Consider the following 26296-nt stretch of genomic DNA (forward strand, 5'->3'; position numbering starts at 1 on the left):
ATCGGCCCTTAGCAAGATTGACAAAAAGAAGAAGAGAGAGGATGCAAATAAATAAGATCAGAAATGGAAGAGGAGACATAACTACTGACCTCACAGAAATAAAGGAGGTAATAACAGGATACTATGAACAACTTTACGCTAATAAATACAACAATTTAGATGAAATGGACGGGTTCCTGGAAAGACATGAACAACAAACTTTGACTCAAGAAGAAATAGATGACCTCAACAAATCAATCACAAGTAAAGAAATTGAATTAGTCATTCAAAAGCTTCCTAAAAAGAAAAGTCCAGGACCAGACGGCTTCACAAGTGAATTCTATCAAACATTCCAGAAAGAATTAGTACCAACTCTCCTCAAACTCTTCAAAAAAATCGAAGTGGAGGGAAAACTACCTAATTCATTCTATGAAGCCAACATCACCCTCATACCAAAACCAGGCAAAGATATTACAAAAAAAGAAAACTACAGACCAATCTCTCTAATGAATATAGATGCAAAAATCCTCAATAAAATTCTACCAAATTGTATCCAACAACACATTAAAAGAATTATACATGACCAAGTAGGATTCATCCCAGGAATGCAAGGATGGTTCAACATAAGAAAATCAATTAATGTAATACACTATATCAACAAATCAAAGCAGAAAAATCACATGATCATCTCAATTGATGCAGAGAAGGCATTTGACAAGATTCAACATCCTTTCCTGTTCAAAACACTTCAAAAGATAGGAATACAAGGAAACTTCCTTAAAATGATATAGGGAATATATGAAAAACCCACAGCTAATATCATCCTCAATGGGGAAAAATGGAAAACTTTCCCCCTAAGATCAGGAACAAGACAAGGATGTCCACTATCACCACTATTATTCAACATTGTGTTGGAGGTTCTAGCCAGAGCAATTAGACAAGAAAAAGAAATACAAGGCATCAAAATTGGAAAGGAAGAAGTAAAACTATCACTGTTTGCAGACGATATGATACTATACGTCGAAAACCTAGAAAAATCCACAACAAAACTACTAGAGCTAATAAATGAGTACAGCAAAGTAGCAGGTTACAAGATCAACATTCAAAAATCTGTAGCATTTCTATACATTAGTAATGAACAACCTGAGGGGGGAAATCAAGAAACGAATCCCATTTACAATTGCAACTAAAAGAATAAAATACCTAGGAATAAATTTAACTAAAGAGACAAAAAACCTATATAAAGAAAACGACAAAAAACTGTTAAAAGAAATCACAGAAGACCTAAATAGATGGAAGGGCATACCGTGTTCATGGATTGGAAGACTAAATATAGTTAAGATGTCAATCCTACCTAAATTGATTTACAGATTCAATGCAATACCAATCAAAATCCCAACAATTTATTTTTCAGAAATAGAAAAACCAATAAGCAAATTTATCTGGAAGGGCAGGGTGCCCCAAATTGCTAAAAACATCTTGAGGAAAAAAAACGAAGCTGGAGGTCTCGCGCTGCCTGACTTTAAGGCATATTATGAAGCCACAGTGGTCAAAACAGCATGGTATTGGCATAAAGATAGATATATCGACCAATGGAATCGAATAGAGTGCTCAGATATAGACCCTCTCATCTATGGACATTTGATCTTTGATAAGGCAGTCAAGCCAACTCACCTGGGACAGAACAGTCTCTTCAATAAATGGTGCCTAGAGAACTGGATATCCATATGCAAAAGAATGAAAGAAGACCCATCTCTCACACCCTATACAAAAGTTAACTCAAAATGGATCAAAGATCTAAACATTAGGTCTAAGACCATAAAACAGTAAGAGGAAAATGTTGGGAGATATCTTATGAAACTTACAATTGGAGGCGGTTTTATGGACCTTAAACCTAAAGCAAGAGCACTGAAGAAGGAAATAAATAAATGGGAGCTCCTCAAAATCAAACACTTTTGTGCATCAAAGAACTTCATCAAGAAAGTAGAAAGACAGCCTACACAATGGGAGACAATATTTGGAAATGACATATCAGATAAAGGTCTAGTATCCAGAATTTATAAAGAGATTGTTCAACTCAACAACAAAAAGACAGCCAACCCAATTACAAAATGGGAAAAAGACTTGAACAGACACCTATCAGAAGAGGAAATACAAATGGCCAAAAGGCACATGAAGAGATGCTCAATGTCCCTGGCCATTAGAGAAATGCAAATCAAAACCACAATGAGATATCATCTCACACCCACCAGAATGGCCATTATCAACAAAACAGAAAATGACAAGTGCTGGAGAGGATGCGGAGAAAGAGGCACACTTATCCACTGTTGGTGGGAATGTCAAATGGTGCAACCACTGTGGAAGGCAGTTTGGCGGTTCCTCAAAAAGCTGAATATAGAATTGCCATACGACCCAGCAATACCATTGCTGGGTATCTACTCAAAGGACTTAAGGGCAAAGACACAAACGGACATTTGCACACCAGTGTTTATAGCAGCGTTATTTACAATTGCAAAGAGATGGAAACAGCCAAAATGTCCATCAACAGACGAGTGGCTAAACAAACTGTGGTATATACATACGATGGAATATTATGCAGCTTTAAGACAGGATAAACTTATGAAGCATGTAATAACATGGATGGACCTAGAGAACATTATGCTGAGTGAGTCTAGCCAAAAACTAAAGGACAAATACTGTATGGTCCCACTGATGTGAACGGACATTCGAGAATAAACTTGGAATATGTCACTGGTAACAGAGTCCAGCAGGAGTTAGAAACAGGGTAAGATAATGGGTAATTGGAGCTGAAGGGATACAGACTGTGCAACAGGACTAGATACAAAAACTCAAAAATGGACAGCACAATAATACCTAATTGTAAAGTAATCATATTAAAACACTGAGTGAAGCTGCATCTGAGCTATAGGTTTTTTTTTTTTTTTGTCTGTCTGGTTGTTTGTCTTTTTTTTTTTTACTATTATTATTACTTTTATTTTTTTTCTCTATATTAACATTCTATATCCTTTTCTGTTGTGTTGCTAGTTCTTCTAAACCAATGCAAATGTACTAAGAAACGATGATCATGCATCTATGTGATGATGTTAAGAATTACTGATTGCATATGTAGAATGGTATGATTTCTAAATGTTGGGTTAATTTCTTTTTTTTCTGTTAATTAATAATTAAAAAAAAGATGTTAAAGGGATGGGTGGATAGATGGATGGATACACAATGTGGACTATTTCAGCTATCATCTTAATAGTTATTTTTAATAAATCGCTAAAAATTAAAAAAAAAAAAAAAAGATAGGTCCCATCCCTATATTCATATGACCCTGCCTCGCTTGCCTTACCCCAATCCTAGTCCTCATTCCACAAAAAGCTTTATTTATAAAATTAGGCAGCTGGCCCACAAGCCCCTTTTTGTTAACATAAACTTTTTAAATATTGCAATAAAATACTATTTCTCTTGATTAATGAGTTTTTGATGTCCCTTAAATTCTGAGCCCAAGGTGAGTGAGGCAATAAGAAACACTAATCTTGGCAACCTAAAGTGGATTTCAGAGATAACATAGTAAACAGAAGAAAACTTCCAAACACAAATGAGTAACTGATATTCTCAGAAATATAAGTTTCTGAGAATATTACATCCATTAAACAAGTACAGGAGCTATAGGGAATGAACATCCACAAAAGAAGAAAGAGCCTTTTGACACTAAAAAAATGCAACTATTAAAGAAATTCAATAGAATAAAAGGAGAAAGTTAAAGACATTCCTCCCAAAATAGGATGAAAATACAAAGTAAAGAAATATACAAGAGAAAAAATAAGAAAAAAAAATTAGTTAGGAGACCCAGAAAGAACTGATAAGCTAGAGAGGAGGAAATGATCAAGAAACAACAAAATTATCACAAAAGTCTAAAGTGTGGTTGTGTCTAGAAGGGAGGAACAATGATAAGAAGAGACATACATCTCAGGCTTTCAGAGTACTAGCAATGTTCTACTTCTTGACCTGCATGATGGTAAAAAAATATTTTCTTTACAACTACTTGGTTAAACCCTAAATTTATCTCATAAATTTTTACATGCATATGATACATTTCACAGTAAAAATATTTTTGAAAATATTCCAGAACTATTTATATCTGAATATGATGAAAGCGGGAAACATTAGATTGTACATATGATAACAATAAAAATATTCTAAAAATCTATAGAATTGTACTACACAAACAGAGACCCCTAAGTTAACTATAGATTTTAGTGAATGGAAAAGTTACATAAATGTGCTACCATCAATTGTGACAAATGCTCCACACTAATGCAAGGTGTTGGTGGTGGGGGAGTAGGGGGAATCCTGTATTTTATACATGATTATTCTGTAATCTTATAACTTCTCTAATAAAGAAAAACGATCCCAGAACTGAAGAAAATGAGTTTCCAGACTGAAAGGGTCTAGCACAATGCAAAAAATGAGATCCATTCCATGACATATTTTCTGAAATTTCAGAAAACCAGTGATTAAGAAGAGATCATCTAAGTTTCCAGAGGAAAAAAAAGTTCCATAACAGTGGCTGTCAGAAAAGAAGCAGGATTCCTAATGACAGGAGTGAATGCTAAAAGTTAATGGAAAATACTGTCAAAATTATTAAGAAAATGAATTCCCAACAATTCCATACCATCCAAGTTAAAAATTAAGTGTGAGGATAAAGAAACTGCTAGGCACGTAAGGCGTCAAAAGTTTACCTTTCCTGCACCCATTCTAAGAAAGCATCTAGATTTTTTCTTTTGAGGGTAAAACAAGAAAGATGAAGATATGAAATTGAAGGAACAGGGATCCAACAATGAAATAAGACTATACTTGGAATTCCTAGGGAAACACGAGGGAAAAAAGTCTTAAGACAACAATCATGCAGTTGGCCTGAGAGTCAAAAGGCCAAGATAAGAGCAGGAAGACAACAGACTCCAGGAGGGAAGTCTCCAGGGACAAAAAGTGACATATCTGACTATGTAGAAAGTTGGAAGAAGAGGTATACTATATAGATGATGAGAGAGGGGGAAATCATAGCCAGGTGGAAAAACAAAACAAAAATGAGCAAAAAAAAAAAAAAAAAAAAGAGAGAGAGACAATTCCAGGAAAAACAAAAAGTTTCACAAGAAGGACTTGTAATTGTAGTACATCTCTTGCCTCAACACAGTATTTTCATAGATATAATAAAGAAAATGCTGATTATCAAATTAAACAAAAATATATAAAAACTATATTCGGAGTTCTGAGCTAAGATGGTGACTTAGGTGTGGGATTTAGTTCATCCTCCAGAGCACCTAGTAAATAACCAGGTACAGTGCAGAACAACTGCTAGGGCCATTTCAGTGATTGGACACCCAGCGTACACCAGTCTGGACAAGCCAGACTGACTGCGATCCCACCCAGAACTGTGAGTTCCCCAAGCCATGGTGACCGGCGCCCCTCCCCAACAGGATGGATCCCAGAGGGGAAAGGAAAGAGCCTTTACTAATAGCAAGGGGCTAAGTTCAATCAGGCTTCACTTGTGGAATTGATTAACAAATTCTGACCACTAAAAATAGGCCCCCACCTGAGCTGAACCTTGAGTAAATTCTGAGGTTACTGGTTTTTGCCTCAGCACAGAGGGGGCAGGGCTGACAGAAAAAAGAAAAACAGAACAACAACAACAACAACAAAACAGACGTTTTTTTGATTTGGACAGCACAAAATATCTGAAAGGATCTGGGCCCTGAAGGAAAGGAGGGGGCACACAGAGGACCTGGAGATAGACAGAACAACGTATCAACTTAAGCTCTTAATTGGCAAACCCAAGGAACAGGGGTCCTGCTCTGAAAAGGATTTTTTCCTTTTTTTTTCTCTTTCTCTTTTCTTTTTTGTGGCTGCATTTCTATGGCTTCACTGCTCTTTGGATACAACTGCAAAGCTTCTCAGGCTCCAAATGCCCCAGGCATGGGCAGAATTAAGCTTGTCTAAGAGCTTGTCCAGAGGCTGTGCCTTCCCCAAGAGAGGGGTGGGGCCCAGTTCAGGTGGAATCCCTCTCTCAAGGAATTCAGATCCCAGGATCTGGAAAAATAAAGCCATTAAAGCCAGAATACAGCCTCTCCTCTGTCTCAACTACACCCCCAGCAGGGACAGTCTGCTGACATCACCTTATGCGGGTGGGACCCGCAGGCAGACAAGAGCCACATACTGGGCAGGATAGGAAAAACACAGTCCAGAGGCTTCATAGGAAAGTCTTTCAACCTGCTGGGTCTCACCCTCAGGGAAAACTGATGCAGGTGACTCTTTCCTCCTGAGAGAAGGCCAGTTTGGTCTTTTTACCTTTACTATCAGTAAAGGTAAAAAGAAGAAAAATTAGGTATGACATATAATATCCAAAAGGCAAAATGGTAGAAGAAAGTACTGCCCTTACAGTAATAACACTAAATGTTAATGGATTAAACTCCCTAATCAAAAGTCAGAGACTGGCAGAATGGATTAAAAAACAGGACCCATCTATATGCTGTCTACAGGAGATGCATTTTAGATGCAAGGATAAACACAGGTTGAAAGTGAAAGGTTGGGAAAAGATATTTCATGCAAACAACACTCAGAAAAGAGTAGGAGTAGCTATACTAAAATCCAACAAATTAGACTCCAAATGTAAAACAACTAAAAGAGACAAAGAAGGACACTGTGTATTAATAAAAGGAACAATTCAACAAGAAGACATAACAATCATAAATATTTATGCACCAAACCAGAGTGCTCCAAAATACACAAGGCAAACACTGAAAAGAGAAATAGACACATCTACCATAAGAATTGGAGACTTCAATTCCCCATGCTCATCAATGGACAGAATATCTAGACAGAGGATCAATAAAGAAACAGAGAATTTGAATAATACCATAAATGAACTACACTTAACAGACATTTATAGCACATTACACCCCACAATAGCAGGATATACCTTCTTCTCAAGTGCTCATGGGTCATTCTTAAAGATAGACCATATGCTGGGTCACAAAGCAAGTCTAAATAAATTTAAAAAGATTTAAATCATACAAAATACTTTCTCAGATCATAAAGGAATGAAGTTGGAAATCAATAATAGACAGAGTCCAATAAAATTCACAAATACATGGAGGCTTAACAAAGCACTCTTAAACAACCAGTGGGTCAAGGAAAAAATTACAAGAGAAATCACTAAATATCTCGTTGCAAATGAAAATGAAAACACAACATATCAAAATTTATGAGATGCAGCAAAGGCAGTGCTAAGAGGGAAATTTATTGCCCTAAATGCCTATATCAAAAAAGAGCAAAAATCAAGGAATTAACTGTTCACTTGGAAGAACTAGAGAAAGAACAACAAACTAACCCCAGAGCAAGCAAAAGGAAAGAAATAACGAGGATTAGAGCAGAAATAAATGAAAATGAGAACATGAAAACAATTGAGAATATCAACAAAACCAGAAGGTGGTTCTATGAGAAAATCAATACGATTGATGGACCCTTAGCAAGGTTGACAAAAAGAAGAAAAGAGAGGATGCAATAAATAAAATCAGAGATGGAAGAGGAGACATAATCACTGACCCTGCAGAAATAAAGGAGGTAATAAGAGGATATTATGAACAACTTTATGCTAATAAACTAGACAATGTAGAGGAAATGGACAACTTCCTAGAAAGGCAAGAACAACAAACATTGACTTAAGAAGAAATAGATGACCTCAACAAACTAATCACAAACAAAAAAAAAATGAATTAGTCATTAAGAAGCTCCAAAAACATGTAATGAAAAAAAAAGTTTATATTGTATGTTGATTGGTTTTATTAATAAAAATTAAAAAACAAACAAACAGTGAGCCAATAAAAAAAAAAAAGAAGAAGAAGCTCTGAAAAAAAAGAAAAGTTCAGGACCAGATGGCTTCATATGTGAATTCTACCAAATGTTCAAGAAAGAATTAGTACCAATGCTGCTCAAACTCTTCAAAAAAATTGAAGAGGAGGGAGGGCTACCTAACTCATTCTATGGCCCTCAAACCAAAGCCAGACAAAGATACTATAAGAAAAGAAAATTATAGACCAATTTCTCTAATGAATATAGATGCAAAAAACCTCCACAAAATTCTTGCAAATTGAATCCAGCAGCACATTAAAAGAATTATATACAGTGAACAAGTAGGATTCATCCCAGTTATTCAAAGATGGTTCAACATAAGAAAATCAATTAATGTAATATACCATATCAACAAATCAAAGCAGAAAAACCACATGATCATCTCGATTGATGTAGAAAAGGCATGAGATAAAATTCAACATCCTTTCTTGTTGAAAACACTTCAAAGGATAGGAATAGAAGGGAATTTCCTCAACATGATAAAGGGAATATGTGAAAAACTCACAGCTAACATCATCCTCAATGGGGAAAAAATGAAAACAGTTCCTCCTACCATTGGGAACAAAGCCAGGATGTCCACTTTCACCACTGTTATTCAACATCGTGTTGGAAGTTCTAGCCAGAGCAATTAGACAAGAAAAAGAAATTCAAGGAATCAAAATTGGAAAGGAAGAAATAAAACTCTCAACGTTTGCAGATGATATGACACTAAATGTTGAAAACCCTGAAAAATCCACAGTAAAACTACTAGAGCTAATAAATGAGTACAGCAAAGCAGCAGGTTACAAGATCAACACTCAAAAATCTGCAGTGTTTCTATACACTGGTAATGAACAATCTGAGAGGGAAATCAAGAAAAAAATTCCATTTACAATTGCACCTGAAAGAAGAAAATATTTAGGAACGAATTTAACTAAGGATACAAAAGACCTATACAAAGAAAACTACAAGAAATTGCTAAAAGAAATCACAGAAGACCTAAATAAAGTCATACCGTGTTCATGGACTGGAAGATTAAATATAGTTAAGATGTCAATTCTACCTAAATTGATTTATAGATTCAATGCAATACCAATTAAAATCCCAAAAACTTACTTTTCAGAAACAGAAAAACCAATAACCAAATTTATCTGGAAGGGAAGGGTGCCTCAAATAGCTAAAAGTATCCTGAGAAAGACAAATGAAGTCAGAGGGCTCACACTACCTGACTTTAAGGCATATTACGAATTTACAGTGGTCAAAACAGCATGGTACTGGCATAAAGATAAATATACTGACCAACCAATGGAATTAAACAGAGTGTTCAGACACAGACAACTATCTATGAAGAACTGATCTTTGATAAGGCAGTCAAACCAACTCACCTGGGACAGAACAGTCTCTTCAATAAATAGTGCCCAGAGAATTGGATTTCTACATGCAAAAGAATGAAAGAGCACCCATATCTCACACCCTACACAAAAATTAACTCAAAATGGATCAAAGACCTAAACATTAGATTTAAGACCATAAAACTTTCAGAAGAAAAAGTAGGGAAATATCTCATAAATCTTATACTAGGAGGTGGTTTCCTAGATCTTACACCCAAAGCATGCGCATTGAAGAAAGAAATAGATGAATGGGAACTCCTCAAAATTAAACACTTTTGTGCATCAAAGAACTTCATCAAGAAAGTAAAAAGACAGCCTACACAATGGGAGACAATATTTGGAAACAAGATATCAGATAAGTGTCTAGTATCCAGAATATATAAAGAGATTGTTCAACTCAACAACAAAAAGACAAACAACCTAATTACAAAATGGGCAAAAGACATGAACAGACACTTCTCAGAAGAGGAAATACAAATGGCCAGAAGGCATATGAAAAGATGCTCAACTGGCTATCAGGGAAATGCAAATCAAAACCACAATGAGATATCATTTCACACCCACCAGAATGGCCATTATCAATAAAACAGAAATGACAAGTGCTGGAGAGGATATGGAGAAAGAGGCACACTATCCACTGCTGGTGGGAATGTCAAATGGTACAACCACTGTGGAAGACAGTTTGGTGGTTCCTCAGGAAGCTAAGTACAAAATTGCCATATGATCTGGCAATACCATTGCTAGGTATCTACTCAGAGGACAGGAGGGCAAGGACACAAACGGACATTTGCACACCAATGTTTATAGCAGCATTATTTACAATTGCAAAGAGATGGAAACAGCCAAAATGTCCATCAACAGAGGAGTGGCTAAACAAGCTGTGGTATATACATTTGATGCAGCTGTAAGACAGAATAAAGTTATGAAGTATGTAACAATATGGATGGACCTTGAAGACATTATGCTGAGTGTGATTAAACAGAAACAAAAGGACAAATACTGTAAATTCAATATTAATGAATGAACTTGCAGATTTTCAGTTAAGGACAGATAGCATAAGGAGACAGAAACAGGGTAGATATTGGGTAATCGGAGCTGAAGGGATACAGATTGTGCAACAGGACCGATTGTAAAAATTCAGAAATGGATAGCACAATACTACCTAACTGTAATATAATAATGTTAGCACACTGAATGAAGCTGAATATGAGAATGATAGGGGGAGGAGGGCTGGAGGCACAAATGAAATCAGAAGGAATGATAAAGACTGAGATGGTATAATCTAGGAATGCCTAGAGTGTACAATGATAGTCACTAAATGTACAAATTAAAAAATGCTTTTGCATGAGGAAGAACAAAGGAATATCAATATTGCAGGGTGTTGAAAATAGATGGTAATTCATTTTTTTCCATTCTACATATATAATCAGTAATTCTTAATATTATCACATAATTTTATATTCATATTTTCTTAGAACATTTGCATCAATTCAGAAAAAGAAATAAAAAGACAACAGAAAAAGAAATAAAATAACAGAGGAAAAAAAAGATTATACATACCATATTCCTTACCCCTCGCTTTCATTTATCACTAGCATTTCAAACTAAATTTATTTTAACATTTGTTCCCCCTATTATTTATTTTTATTCCATATGTTCTACTCGTCTGTTGACATGGTAGATAAAAGGAGCATCAGACACAAAGTTTTCAGTCACACAGTCACATTGTGAAAGCTATATCATTATTCAGTCATCATCAAGAAACATTTATACTGGAACACAGCTCTACATTTTCAAGCAGTTCCCTCCAGCCTCTCCACTACATCTTGAACAACAAGGTAATATATACTTAATGTGTAAGAATAACCTCCAGGATAACCTCTTGACTCTGGAATCTCTCAGCCATTGACACTTTGTCTCATTTCACTCTTCCCCCTTTTGGTTGAGAAGGTTTTCTCAATCCCTTGATGCTGGGTCTCAGCTCATTTTAGGGTTTTTCTCAATCCCTTGATACTGAGTCTCAGCTCATTCCAGGATTTCTGTCCCACGTTGCCAGGAAGGTCCACACCCCTGGGAGGCATGTCCCACATAGACGGGGAGGGTGGTGTGTCTGCTTGTTGTGTTGGCTGGAGAGAGAGGCCACATCTGAGCAACAAAAGAGGCTCTCTTGGGGGTGACTCTTGGGCCTAAATTTTAAGTAGACTTGACCTATCCTTTGTGGGGGTAAGTTTCATATGAACAAACCCCAAGACTGGGGGCTCAGCCTATAGCTTTGGTTGTCCACACTGCTTGTGAGAATATCAAGAATTCAACTTGGGGAAGTTGAATTTCTCCCCGTTCTCACCATTCCCCGAAGGGCGCTTTGCAAATACTTTTCCACTCACTGATTGAATCACTCTGGGATTCATTGGGGGGTAATTCATATTTTAAAACTTTAACTTACATGTGAGACTAAAGCAAAAAATGTTTATTTGGTACAAAATTTATATTGTGACCAGTGAATCTCCTAATATAACATATATGGATAGTTTAATCGAACATGATAAGTACATGGGACCTTGATTAGGGCATGAGATTTTGTAGGTTTGTCCAGAGTGATGCCCTGATAAATCCCAGAGTGATTTAAAAAGTGAATAAAAAAGTATCTGGAAAGTCCCCTTGAGGGAATGGTGAGAAAGGGAAAATTTGACTCCCCCATTTGGAGAATTCCTGATATCCTTACAAGTAGTGAGGACAACAAAATCAACAGGTTGAACCCTCAATCTTGGGGTTTGTTCATATGAAAAATATTCCTGCAAAGGATAGACTAAGCCTACTTAAAATTAGGCCTAAGAGTCACCCCCAGAGAACCTCTTTTGTTGCTCAAATGTGGCCTCTCAGCCAACATGGTAAGCAAACTCATTGCCCTCCCCATCTCTATGTGGGAGATGATTCCCAGGGATATAAATCTCCCTGACAATGTGGGACAGAAATCCTACAATGAGCTGGGACGCAGCATCAAGTGATTGAGAAAACCTTCTCAACTGTAAAAGGGAAGAGAAAAATGAAACAAAATAAAGTGTCAGTGGCTGAGAAATTTCAAATAATTCGAGAGGTTATCCTGGCGGTTATTCTTACACATTATATAGATAACCTCTTTTTAGTTTGGGTTGTATTAGAGAGACTAGATGGAAGTGCCTGAAACTGTAGAGCTGTGTTCCAGTAGCTGTGTTTCTTTAAGGTGATTGTATTATGATACGGTTTTCACAAGTGACTGTGTGATTGTGAAAACCCTGTTCTGATACTCCTTTTACAAATGGTATGGACAGATGAGTAAAAAATATGGATTAAAAACAAATAAATAATAGGGGGAACATATGTTAGAATAAATTGGGTAGAGGGAAATACTAGTGGTCAATGAGAGGGAGAGGTAAGGGGTATGGTATGTATGAGTTTTTTATTTCTTTTTCTGGAGTGATGTAAATGTTCTGAGAAATGATCACAGTGATGAATATTCAACTATGTGATGATACTGTGAGCCACTGACTGCTACCAAGTATGGAATGTTCATATGTGGAGAAGCTTCATATTGCATGTTGATTGATTTTATTAATACAAACTAAAAATAAATAAATAATAGGGGAAACAAATGTTAAAAAAAAAAAACTACATTGGAAGAGTAAGAGGAAGGACACGTGAGAGAAATTATTCAGGAAAACCAGTCCCATTTTCCTTGAGAAGAAGAAAATAGATAATAAATAATTAAAAATTTTAAAATGACAATAGAACCTTCCTGAAGAATAGTAAAAGAGTTTAAAGTGACTCTGTGGGGGAACAGGGACTGGAAATGTGTCAAGCTGATCCAAGGAGCCTCTATTTTATATGTATTTGAATTTTTTAAACATTTTTATTGTTAAATATAACATATATAAGAAAAGAATAAAAAGCAATGATTCTCAAAGTATAGTTCACTAAGTAGAAACAGAATAGATTTCAGAGTTTGTTATGGGTTATCATTTCACTATTTCAGATTTTTCTTTCTAGTTGTTTCAAAATGCTGGAGGCTAGAAGAAACATATTTTTTCTTTTTTGTGAAAAATAATATATATACAAAAAAGCAATAAATTTCAAAGCACATGGTAACAATTAGTTGTAGAACAGATTTCAGAGTTGAGTATGGGTTACAATTCCACAATTTAAATTTTTACTTCTAGCTGCTCTAAGGTACTGGAGACTAAAAGAAATATCAACATAATTATTCAGCAGTCATACTCATTTGTTAAACCCTATTTTCTCTGTATAATTCCACCATCAACTTTGATCTTTCTCCCACTCCTTAGGGTTATTTGTGCTATACCCCATTCTAAGTTTTTCATGTTGGAAGGGACTGTTGATAATTCTGGATAGGGGGATGGAACTAGTTGATGTTCTGGAGAAGGTGGCCCCTCAGCATTTCAGGACTTATCTGGTCCAGCGACCCATCTGGAGGTTGTAGGTTTCTGGAAAGTTACCCTAATGCGTGGAACCTTTGTAGAATCCTACATAATGCCCTAAGTGTTCTTTAGGATTGGCAGGATTGTTTTTGGTTTTGGTTAGGGTTTGGCAAACTATGATAGGTAGCAATGTCTAACTGAAGCTTGCATAAGAGTGACCTCCAGAGTAGCCTCTCAATTCCATTTGAACTCTCTCAGCCACTGATACCTTATTTGTTCTACTTCTTTTCCCCCTTTTGGTCAGGATGTATTTTATAGTATGATTTGGCTTTTAAAATTACACACACATGTTGCTATGATAAAAATACACTTCTAATTAAAAAATAAGAGAATATATGAAGAAACTAAAAGATTCCCCCTTAAGATCTTCCCTTAATAAGACAAGAATGACCACTTCCACCATTGCTATTTACTGGAAGTTCCAGTCATAGCAATCAAAGAAGACACAGAAATAAAGGCATCCAAATTGGAATGGAAGAAGTAAAACTTCTCTATTTGCAGATGGCATGATCCTATTTACAAAAAATCCCAAAGAATCCATAAGAAAGCTACTAGAACTAATAAAAAAATTCAGAAAAGTTTCAGGATACAAGACAAACAAGCCAGTTGGGTTTCTATATACCAGTAATAAACAATCTGAAAAGGAATTCAAGGAAACAATCTCATAAAAGAATAAAATACCTAGAAATAAATTTAACCAAGGAGGTGAAAGATTTGTGCACTGGAAACTACAAGCCATTGGTGAAAGAAATTAAAGAAGACCTAGACAAATGGAAAAACATGCTGCATTCACTGTTGGAAGTCTTAATATTGTTAAGATATCAATACTACCCAAAGTGATTTACAGATTCATTGTGATCCTGATCAGAATTCCAGCAGACTTTCTTTGAACAAAATGGAAAAGATAATCCTCAAATTCACATGGAATCACAGGTGCCCTGAATACCCAAACCATCTTAAAAAAGAACAAAGTTGGAGGACTAACACTCTTTGATTTCAAAACTTACTACAAAGCTACAATTATCAAAATAGTGTAGTATTGGCATAAAGACAGACAAATAGACCAATGGAATGGACTTATGGGTTCAAATCAACCCACACATATATAAGCAAATAATTTTTGACATGGGCACTAAGTCCACTCAATGGGGAAATGAAAAGTCAACGGTGCTAAAAACAAAACAGAAGAAAAAAACAGTGCTAGTACGGGTGTTTATTGTGGCAGTGTTCAAGATTCACAACTGATAGAGGTGGCCCAAGGGTACAATGACTGAGGAATGAAAGGGGGAACTGTGGTGTATGCATACAACAGACCACTCAGAAGCTGTAAGAATGAATGAAGTTGTGAGGCATGCAATTAGGTGAATGAACCTTAAAGACTGTATATTGAATGAAATGTCAGAAACAAAAAGACAAATATTATCATACCTTACTTTTACAGACTTATTATTATATACAAACTTGGAGAATTGAAGTTAAGAGCATGGGTTATCAGGTTGGGACCTATTGTAAGGGTCCTAGATTGTAAGCTCTTACAGAAGTCACATATATTCACTAGTTGTAACTGTTATTTCTAAATTCTGAAATACCAAGCTATTTGTATATAACCTTGTTGTTCCCTGAAACTTCAGGTATTTATGTGACACCTGAAACTCTAAAACAGTTAGAGCATGAAAGTAAACATTATTCCATACAGCAACTGTTAAAAAAGTTGAAAAAGTGATCAGACTTCAATTAGAGGTATGAAGGAAGCGAATCTGGATACGACTGTGGTAGTTAGGTCAGGTGTCAACTTAGCTAGGTGAAGGTGCCTAGATGTATTGCTGTGGACATGAGCCAATGGCATGTGAACCTCATTTGTTGCTGATTACATCTGCAGTTGGCTAGGAGGCATTGCCTGCTGCAATGAATGATTTAATTGGCTGGTGCTTAAATGAGAGAGCTCAATATAGCACAGTCCAAGCAGCTCAGCGGAGGCCTTTGGAGATGCAGAAAGAAATCACCCCAGGGAAAGTTGTTGGAACCCACAGGCCTGGAGAGAAGGCCAGCAGAGATCGCCTTGTGCCTTCCCAGGTAAGAAGGAACCTCAGCTGAAAGTTAGCTGCCTTTCCTCTGAAAAACTATATGTTAACTAAATAAATCCCCTTTTATTAAAGCCAATCCGTCTCTGGCGTGTCGCATCCTGGCAGCTAGCAAACTAGAACAAGGACTATGGTAAATGAGAATACAGGGTAAAAGATGATATAGTCCATATTTTAAAACTTCAACTTCTGTGTGAGACCAAATGGAGAGATGTTTATTTGGTGCAATTTAGGTAGCACATTATCTAATTTAACTTATATGGTCAGTTTATTTGAATACCACAATTACATGGATACCTGAATAAGAAGTGAGATCCTGTTGGTTTGTACAGGTTAGTGTGATGCCCCAATATATCCCAGAGTAATTTAGGCAGAGAATAAAAAAGTATTTGCAAAGTCCCCTTCATAGACTAGAGAGAAAGAAGGAAATATTAAATTTCTCCATCTGGGGCAATTCCTGATATGCTTGCAAGCAGTGGGGACAACCAATTTAGCAGGTGTCCCCTTCATAGACTAGAGAGAAAGGAGGAAATATTAAACTTCTCCATCTGGGGGAATTCCTGATATGCTTGCAAGCAGTGGGGACAACCAATTTAACAGGCTGAGCCCTCGATCTTGGGGTTTGCGCCTATGAAACTTATTCCTGCAAAGGAGAAGCTGAGCCTACTTATAATTATGCCTAAGAGTCACCCCAGAGAAACTCTTCTGTTGCTCAGATGTGGCCTCTTTCTTTAAGCCAACTTGGCATGTGAACTCACTGCCCTCTCCACTACATGGAGCATGATTCCCAGGGGTGTAAATCTCCCCAGCAATGTGGGAAAGGACTCCTGAGATGAGCCAGGATCCGGCATCATCTTGACCAAAAAGGGAAAGATAGAAATGAGACAAAATAAAAGTTTCAGTGACTGAGAGAGTTCAAACAGAGTTGAGAGGTTATTCTGGAGGTTATTCTTATGCATTATATAGATATCCCTGTTTAGTTTATGGTGTATCGGAGTGGCTAGAGGGAAGTACCTGAAACTGTTGAACTATGTTCCAGTAGCCTTGAATCTTGAAGATGATTGTATAATGAAATAGCTTTTACAGTGTGACTATGTGATTGTGAAAACCTTGTGTCTGATGCTTTTATCTAGGGTATGGACAGATGAGTAAAAAAATAAGGAAAAATAAATAAATAATGGGGGAGGGGTAAAAAATTGGGTAGACTGAAGTACTAGTGGTCAATGAGAGGGAAGGGTAAGGGGCATGGGATGCATGAGTTTTTTCTTTTTATTTCTTTTCTGGAGTGAAGCAACTGGTCTAAAAATGATCATGGTGATGAATACGCAACTATGTGATGATACTGTGAGCCACTGATTGTATACTATGGATGAAGTGTATATACGTAAAGATTTCTCAATGAAAATATTTTTTTAAAAAATGGTGCTAAGAAAGCTGGAAATCCACATGCAAGAGGATGAAAGTAGAGCCTTACCTCCTACCATATATCAAGAAAATCAACTCTAAATGGGACTTCAAAATTTAAAAACTTTTATGCAAAGGACTTTGTCATGGTCAGGTTCATGTGTCAACTTGGCCAGGTGAAGATGCCTAGATCTATTGCTGTGGACATGAGCCAATGGCAGATGAACCTCATCTGTTGCTGATTACATCTTCAGTTGGCTAGGAGGTGTGCCTGCTGCAATGAATGATGTTTAATTTAATTGGCTGGTGCTTAAATGAGAGAGCTCAACATAGCACAGCCCAAGCAGCTCAGAATACCTCATCTCAGCACTCGCAGCTCAGCCCAGGCCTTTGATCGAGATACAGAAAGAAATCACCCCAGGGAAAGTTGTTGGAACCCAGAGGCCTGGAGGGAAGGCCAGCAGAGATCGCCCTGTGCCTTCCCACATACGAAAGAACCTCAGTTGAAAGTTAGCTGCCTTTTCCTCTGAAGAACTATATGTTAACTAAATAAATCCCCTTTTATTGAAAGCCTGTCTCTGGTGTATTGCATTCAGGTAGCTAGCAAACTAGAACAGACGTCATCATGAAAGTAAAAAGATAACTTAGAGAAAAATACTGGGAAACCACATATCTGATAAGGGTTTAATATCTAGAATATAGAAAGAAATTCTATAACCCAACAACAAAAGACAAACAATTTAATTTAAAAAATGGACAAAAGGTCTGAATAGACATTTCTCCAAAAATACATACAAATGATCATCTTTTCACATGAAAAATGCTCAACACCATTAGTTATTAGGGAAATGCAAATCAAAACCACAATGAGATAGCACTTTACATCCACTAGGATGGCTATTATTAAAAAAAAAAAAGGAAAATATTAAGTGCTGACAAGGATGTGGAGAAATAGGAAAGCTCCTACATTGCTGTTGGGAATGTAAAGCAACTATGGAAAACTGTTTGGTGGTTCCTCAGAAAGTTAAACACAGAAATATCAAATGACACAGCAATTATACTTCCAGGAATACACCCAAAATAATTATATGCAGGGACGGGAACAGACATTTGTTCAACTATGTTCAGAGTAGCACTATTCACAATACTCAAAAGGTGGAAGCAACCCAAGTGTCCACCAACAAATGAATCAATAAACAAAATGTGATATATGCATACAACAAAATACTTCTTAGCTATAAAAAAGAATGACGTTTTGATACATCCCACAACATGGATGAATCTGGACATCATATTGAATGAATATGGACCCAAAAGAGGAGATATTGTATGACTTCACTTACATGAAATACCTGGATACACAAATTCATAGAGATAGAAAGTAGATTACAGATACCAGGGACTGGGAGTAATGAAGAATTATTGCTTAATGGATACAGAGTTTCTGTTCCGGGTTGAAGAAAAAGTTTTGGGAATTGTATTAGTTAGGGTTCTCTAGAGAAACAGAATCAACGGGGAACACTTGCAAATATAAAATTTATGAAAGTGTCTCACATGACCGTAGGAATGCAGAGTCCAAAATCCACAGGGCAGGCTGCGAAGCCGATGACTCCAATGGATGGCCTGGATGAACTCCACAGGAGAGGCTCACCAGCCAAAGCAGGAATGCAACCTGTCTCCTCTGAGTCCTCCTTAAAAGGCTTCCCATGATTGGATTTAGCATCACTAATTGCAGAAGACATTCCCCTTTGGCTGATTACAAATGGAATCAGCTGTGGATGTAGCTGACGTGATCATGACCTAATCCTATGAAATGTCCTCATTGCAACAGACAGGCCAGCGCTTGCCCAATCAGATGAACAGGTACCACAACTTGGCCAAGTTGACACCTGTCCCTAACCATGACAGGAATGGATGGTGGTGATGGAAGTACAAAATTATGAATGTAATTTTCATCACTGGATTGTATACATGAAAGTGATTAAAATGGGATTTTTGTGTTGTATATATGTTATCACGATAACATTTTTTTTTTAAAGTAAGAAAATCATTCCAACTTGAGCTTCTGGTTGAGAATGAGTTAGCCTAACACATACACAAGATAAAAACATTCTAGAACAGCCAAGTCTGGATTTTTAAGCTCTGCACCCCAGCTTAAACATTGCTTGAGTTGGATATGGGCTCCAGCCTCTGGTTCATTTTCAGTTTACTTCAAGAGCTTTTAAGAGTCATTCCTCTGAGATGATGGACTGTCTCCACTGTAATGAATTAATGTAACCAAACTGCAAAGACCCATGTCTATGGAAAGCCAGGCAGGATCAGATATGGAAAGTTATAGCTGATATTTATTAACTGACTGACATAATATGAAAAATAAAAATAACACAAGTGAAAGGCAGTGTGATGAAATACAAGTGGCTTGGTTCTAAATGGAGTCAGTATAAAACTAAAGTTTGCAATAATCCATTTCCTGAAGGATAAAGTGAGTAGGACATTCTCATGCAAAGACATGCACCCCAAGAGTACATTGTGGGCAATGCTTGAATCATGAATCCATTTCTCTGCACTGTGTGCCCCTCAGTGATTCATATCCAGAGAGTGGTAGTCAATGGGCAGCGCTCTCTTCAGGTATCCTCCAGAAAGAGTTTTTAATGAAGAAAAGTTGTCACTATTACTATAATGATTGTTATTACACAGTGTAGTCAGGTTTGCAAGGTCAGAACATAAGAGGGACTGTCGAGTTCATATGAAAGGGAGGAGTCTTGGCTTGATGACATCAAGTGTGGCCCAGAGTAGTCCCTCATAGAGGCACATGTCACAGGACTGCTCAGTCAGGGAAACAGACACCCTGCTGGCATTAGCGAGGTCTGGCTGTGTGTGGATCCTGCAGGCTTGCAGCTTCCGGAGGCCACACACTCATCTGTAAAGTGGAGCCAATCATTCCTATACCCTTGGAAGTGCTGGTCACTTACACTCAACACCCTGGCAAGGGAAAAGCCCCTGGGAACTCTTGCCATTCATTTCCTTTCTTGGGTAAAAGATTAGTACTCTGCTGCCTACCTTGAGTTCATCTTTGCTCTGGAAGTTGTCCAGGAGGTGCTGGTAATGGGTGTCACACATCTGGCGGAGTAGCGAGAGAAGGCAGGACACATATTCACCCTGGGGACCAACCCAGAAAACATTTAGTACAGTCAATCATAAGGGCTGTGTTTCCCCAATCCATACAAAGCAAGGAGAAAAGGGAAGGTCTGATATGGCCCCAATGATCGGGGAAGGAAGGTAACAAGTCTAGTCCTGAAAATGAACTTTCTTTTCTGTTAAGGGAAGCCTAGAGTTTTAATAAAGCCTCTGCAGCATGGAGATATTGAAAAAACTTAACATACAGCAAACTATTACTGCAAATTGAGAGAGATCCTCCTTCTCCCCTAGAAAAGTTATGGCTAAGTAGTCCCTTGTCACTACATGTTTGCCAGGGCATCATGCTGAAATTTGGAAGGACTACTTGGAACAAGAATTTGGACCTTGCATCCTGCTGGGCTGGAACACCCTTCTACAAGGGGTCCTCCCAGAACTTACTGGACTGGGCAGATGGATTACAGCATTTCAAAACGACTCTGTGGAGGCTGAGAATTCAAAATGGGCCTTTATGAGAAGAGTCATAGGCTTTAAGAAAAGAAGAAACTTGACAAAAATTAGTTTATAAATTTCTCCAAGTTCTAGCTGGGGTACATGGAAGAAAATCCTATTTTAAGGATTCTAAAGGCTATCACCCTCTTACAGCAACTTTTGGCACGAGCAGCCAACCATGGCCTCCTCTCAGAAGGGTGCTTCCTCAGAAGGAAGAGAGAAAATTATTTCATTTGGACAGTTTTCAAATATTTTTAAACTCATGAGGATTTGAAACAAAATTCTTTCTAGACCCCTAAAATTATTATACATATATGTGTGTAAAATTTACAGATGTTTATGAACTTCCATTTTACCTAAAAAATAGGCATCCTATAAGCTATATATCACAGATTTATTGTGAGGATCAGATGAGTTACTGTACATAAAGCAGTAAGGTACAAAGTTGAGTAGTTAGGTACAAAGTTGAGCACTTAAAGAAGTACTCAATAATTTATAGTTATTACATCTTCATCATAATCTATATAAGAAGAATGTTTTCATTACTACAGCTGAGTTAATATTTGTAAAGTGCTTAAAGCAAGTCTGGCCCACAGCAAGCCCTGGGTGGGTGCTAGTTAGAAGGATGCATTACTAGGACACACTGGGGTAAATATGTTTTTACCTACAGTGAGAGTGCTCTCAATAGGGGCTCTTATGGGAGCAGGAACTCTCTCCAAGGTCCAATGCTCCAAAATATGCCACCATCTGCACTGCCCCTGCTTTCCCCAGCATGCTGAAGCTTGCTCCTACAGATAATTTTCTCTAAAAAGTCATCATAATTCTCCATCTGCCAACTGAAGGATTCTACACAAACTGTTTATCACGTTTCAAACATTAGGGCTAAGAAATCCACTCTGGGTATGGAAGCAAAGACACGGGGGGGCTCAAGGCACTGCTACTTCGCCTCTCTTGAGGGGCTTGGTTTCTCTTCTAATTAGATTCATGCTCCATTATTCAGTAATGTCAATGCAATTCTACCTCATCACATTTTTCCTAATGTTAGAAATTTAGAAACAAACACTATGGACAAAAGCAACTAATCTGTAGATACAAGCAGATTCTGATAATTATTCTGTCCCACACATCATTTAGATGCTTGTATGAGAAGATCTGTAGAAGGAACAGTCTATTTTTCATCACTAACCTCTTACTACATAATATAGAGGAAACACATGCTGCACTATTCTATACAGTAGAACATGGCTTGACACAAAGACAAATATCAACTGAAACAGTGTGCAGGAAATAAAGACAGGGAGCATTCCCTAAATCTACTATAAAGTAGATTTCCAGGTACGTGAACCTAAAGCTTGCAGAGTGTAGAGGGTCAGACTCGAGACAAGAACAGGTAGCATGCTGATGGCCAATGCAGGAGGGGAGACTGAGATGAAGGTGGTGGGGTGGTGAGATGGGAGGTGGCATGGAGGAGCCCCAGGTTAGAAAAGAAGGCAAGAAAACCTGAATGTTAGTTACTAACAGTGATCTCGGCTGTGCACTGCGGGCATCGCTGCCCTCTTACCGCCTCCTGAGCGTGCGATTTGCTCATGATGGTGAGCAGAGTCTGCAAGAGCACGTCCAGGAGGCTCTCCACCATCATTTCCACCTCCTCCATGACATCTGCCTCCTGGAGGAGCAGCGAGAAAACAGAGGGTTAGCAACAGGCCAGGCTAATGTGCAGCTGGCAACAATTACTAAGTCAGTGGTCCTCTGACTGCATTCTTAACACCATGCAGCCTCATTTGCATGTAATGTCAATGGACCTGAGATAATGGCCCTGAGAGGAGGAAAGACACTTCCTGATGCATTTCCTTGGCACAGGGGCTGGGGCTTTCCCTTAACCTGGCACCACCCTGATACTTCATTGTGAATCTCAGCGAGATACATTAATTTCAATATACAAAGCAGATAAAAGGGCCTGAGTTAAATGTTTTCTTTGATTTCCCTAAAATAGTCAGGAGGAAGCACAACACTGCTGACCAATACTCTAAGAAGTAGTGAAGTTTTCAAATCACAGGGTTTGACAACAACACCTTCATCACTGCTAATACATACAGAAGCATTTTGGTCTTTCTGAGGACCTGCTTTCTCCTCAGAGTTTTCTCCTTGGGTGATCTTAGTCCTTGCCAGCCCCAACTGTTGCTCAGATATGTATGGGCTGCATTTCTAGCTCCCCAGTTCTCTCGTGTTCCCTGGTACATCTGAAAGACTCTAGTCTTCACTGCATCTTCCTCTGGCAGTCTCACAAAAATAACAATGTGCCTCCTCACTAAGGGCTACTTCCAAGCCACCAGGCTCAGAATTTAGGAAGAGACCATGCTATCCTTCTATAGACCTATCACATTCAATCTGAAACCTGTAGTTTGATTTAAATTATTTCACAAAGAGATTCCCACGGCTCCTTCTCTAGCCTCTTTATGCTATTATTGGTCCAAATGTCTGTCTTCTATCTGTCATTCACTCAATAAACATTTATCATGTGCCAGTCAGTGTTTAAGAACCTGAGCACACAGTGGTGAATGGGGTAGATAATATCTCTGCTCTCAAGGAATTTAAATTTCATCTGACTCCTACCCAACATCCAATATAATCATACTCTGCCCATTTGTACATGAAGGGTTTGAGCAGCACTTTAACCACTTGGTTCCACATTCATCTTTTTCATCTGTTGACTGACTGACCTTTGAGTAGTTTGAGTAGTTGTAAGCAACTAACTGCACCTAACTCTCTTGCCCCAAAATAAAAGCAGACCACCTCCTTCAGGTTTTTACCTGTTCTACTTCCTCTCATTTCTTTCCCTTTTTTTTTCCCTTCAATTTTCTCTCCTTCCTCTACCAATAAGCCTTCCACTCCCTGAGGGCTAGCCTTGACTACAAGATAGATGTTATATGCCTGGTGTTGTCTCTCTGGGGCCTGATGGGTAGGAGAGCTTCCAAGCCTTGCCTAGAGCTAAGAATGAAGGATACGGCCATCACTAACATTATCATAGTTACTTTCTGTCAGGCTGGACTCCTATCACTAGACCTTTGGTGGAAGTACCTTTGGTCTGGACACCCCATCACTCATTTTGGTCTCTGTTCCCTGATCAAACCAAGCAAACTCTTTTACACAACTTTCCTGCTCCCAGTGGATACCCTAGATTCTTAGGATTTTATTATTTGGCCACTGGCCTTCATTTTCTTCCATCCTTCCTAACTGTCCTGTCACAAATTTCTTTAAAAAAGAGAGAGAGAGAAAATAGGCTAAGGCATCATAAGTTGAAACTTCACCCCTAATGTACAATTCTACCATCTCACAGGCCTCAAAGCTCTTGTGGACAATGTTTGCCTCTCACATATCCTGATCTCATCTGGCATGGTGTGGAAATGCTAAATGGGTGAAATTGAAGCTGACAGGAAAACTGGAAAGAGAAAGCCTAGGACTGCCTCTCTGTGCCCATACCTGAGTATCCTCAGAAAATTCCCAGGAATCCAGAATTAATACCTCTCAATAGAAACAGAGTATCGGTATGGGAATGGGCTTTCTGGTTGTACATACAACTATTTTTTTGGGTGGATTTGTGGTAGTGCAACTTTTCAATATAGCAAGAATATGCTGTATTGAGAAGCCTGCTAAGAATACACCGGTCTCCATTTACTTGGGCACCATCCCATCACAGATAAAAATATCTATGATTAAGAAGTGAACAAAGCAATCTTTTTTGGTCTGCCTCTGGTGAGAACACACAGAAATAGGGTAGAGCTGAGTGGGAGTGAGCATGGGGCCAATACCAGAGAGCTGGTCTTGACGATGGAGAAGATGCTCCCAAGAATCCCTGAGCAGATAAGCAGCTCTTTCTGTTGTCTTAAGTGAAGGTGAATGTGATGGAGAACCACAGGAAGCAGGATGCGGCGGGATTCTGGGAGAGAAAACACAAAGGTGAAGAAGTCGTTTATTGGAGAACTAGCTATCACTGGAGGGCAATGGTACTGTGGGACTTCACTGATCTCAAAGCAGGCATAGGTGGAACTGGAGCCAAGGTGGAGGTCACCGCCTTCCAATTGCCTAAAAGCCCACTGCCTGGACATCCCATGGCATTGCTCTTCCATCTCACTTCTTTATCATTTCAAGCCCTACCATTACCCATGGCATGTTGTGCAGGGTGAATGGCAGGAGTGTGCTTCCAAATGAAATCTCTTTAATGACTAGACTCCAAATTAAAAGCATAGCTTATGGTGAATATGCTAATTAAATGAAACACCTGATATAAACTCCATTAACTGAGCTTGCAGACTTGATATGGATTATGAATTATTCCTCCCCATGTCCCAGTTAGGTGGCCTGGCATACCCACCCTTATAAGCGTTTACTTCGCCACTGCTATCAGCCTGACTCCATTCTTCTTAGGTTTGTTAGACTGCTGGTTACTGTGTCCACCAGCACTGGATGAAATGAAAAAACAGCCTTTGTCTTCTCATAAGCCTTTGATAATCAAGACACCCTCATTGCCAATTCTACTGCACACATTCATGTTTTACTTTTCTTTTATCTCCTAATGTTACCTGAATGATATTTTCATCAGGAGGTAACTATATTTAGAACCCTGAATTCAGGAAAGCTGAATCCTAATTCAAGCTCCCTTACTAGCTCATTTTGAGAACTCAGGCAGGTCCAGCTCCTCTCATGGGTTTGATCTCCCCCATCTGGTAGAATGGGGTGCTAATGACCTCTTCTGCATTCACAGGGGTGGTGAGAAGACAAAATAAAAATACAAGCATGAACACATTTCTGGATCCCTGCACTCTTATGTTATCAGTGATGTGTGACCCAGCAGATTCTATCATATCTGGCCAGCATTATTCAGTCAGATTAAGTCATGGCATTTTGGATTTATTGTTCATACTGATAAATGTTAAGTGCTCCAGATGAAATTCAGAATGAAAATCTTTTCATAAACGACAAATTACATGATATATAAGAAATTACGAAACTGCCTTACCAGAGGCAGTGTAAAATGGAGTAACAGCTTTTATATATTTAAAAGACTACATTGGAAAAAAGAAGATTTCATATTGTAGTCCAAAATACCAACATAATAGATTTTTAACAACCAATAGCTATCTGCAGATAAACAGTAGTTTGTTAGAGGAACCTGCTGATGAAGAGATGAAACTGATCTGCCCTGAGAATATAAGCACTGGTAAAATGACATCAGTGGTAAAGATCATCCTGTAATCTTCCTCCAGGGAAGATGGCTGCCACTTGGAGGTATTCAACGAAAGCAAGACACAAATGAAAATACAATGGTGGTTTTGTCACTGCAAAATCCAATTACATGGTTCTACTGACACAAAGTTTAAGAACAATTTTTCTTAAGTGATTATGTGAAGGAGCAAGTACATGCAAAAGCATTAGAAATTAACTATGTCAG

General features: G+C 38.0%; 1 protein-coding gene across 11 annotated transcripts in view; it reads right to left on the reverse strand.

Annotated features, from left to right (window-relative positions):
- Positions 1-26296, reverse strand: part of DOCK3 (dedicator of cytokinesis 3) — a 719821-nt gene that overhangs the window by 64346 nt on the left and 629179 nt on the right. For 10 of the 11 annotated variants that reach the window (XM_077129169.1, XM_077129173.1, XM_077129168.1 and 7 more), the window contains 3 exons: positions 24657-24784; positions 22367-22513; positions 20281-20379 (listed from right to left, as the gene is read on the reverse strand). In XM_077129169.1, coding sequence (XP_076985284.1) covers positions 20281-20379; positions 22367-22513; positions 24657-24784 — 374 coding nt within the window. The remainder of the gene's footprint in view (positions 1-20280; positions 20380-22366; positions 22514-24656; positions 24785-26296) is intronic. The other variant, XM_077129171.1, reaches the window with a different exon arrangement.

This window comes from Tamandua tetradactyla, chromosome 15, assembly GCF_023851605.1.
Source record: "Tamandua tetradactyla isolate mTamTet1 chromosome 15, mTamTet1.pri, whole genome shotgun sequence".
Classification (NCBI taxonomy): domain Eukaryota; kingdom Metazoa; phylum Chordata; class Mammalia; order Pilosa; family Myrmecophagidae; genus Tamandua; species Tamandua tetradactyla.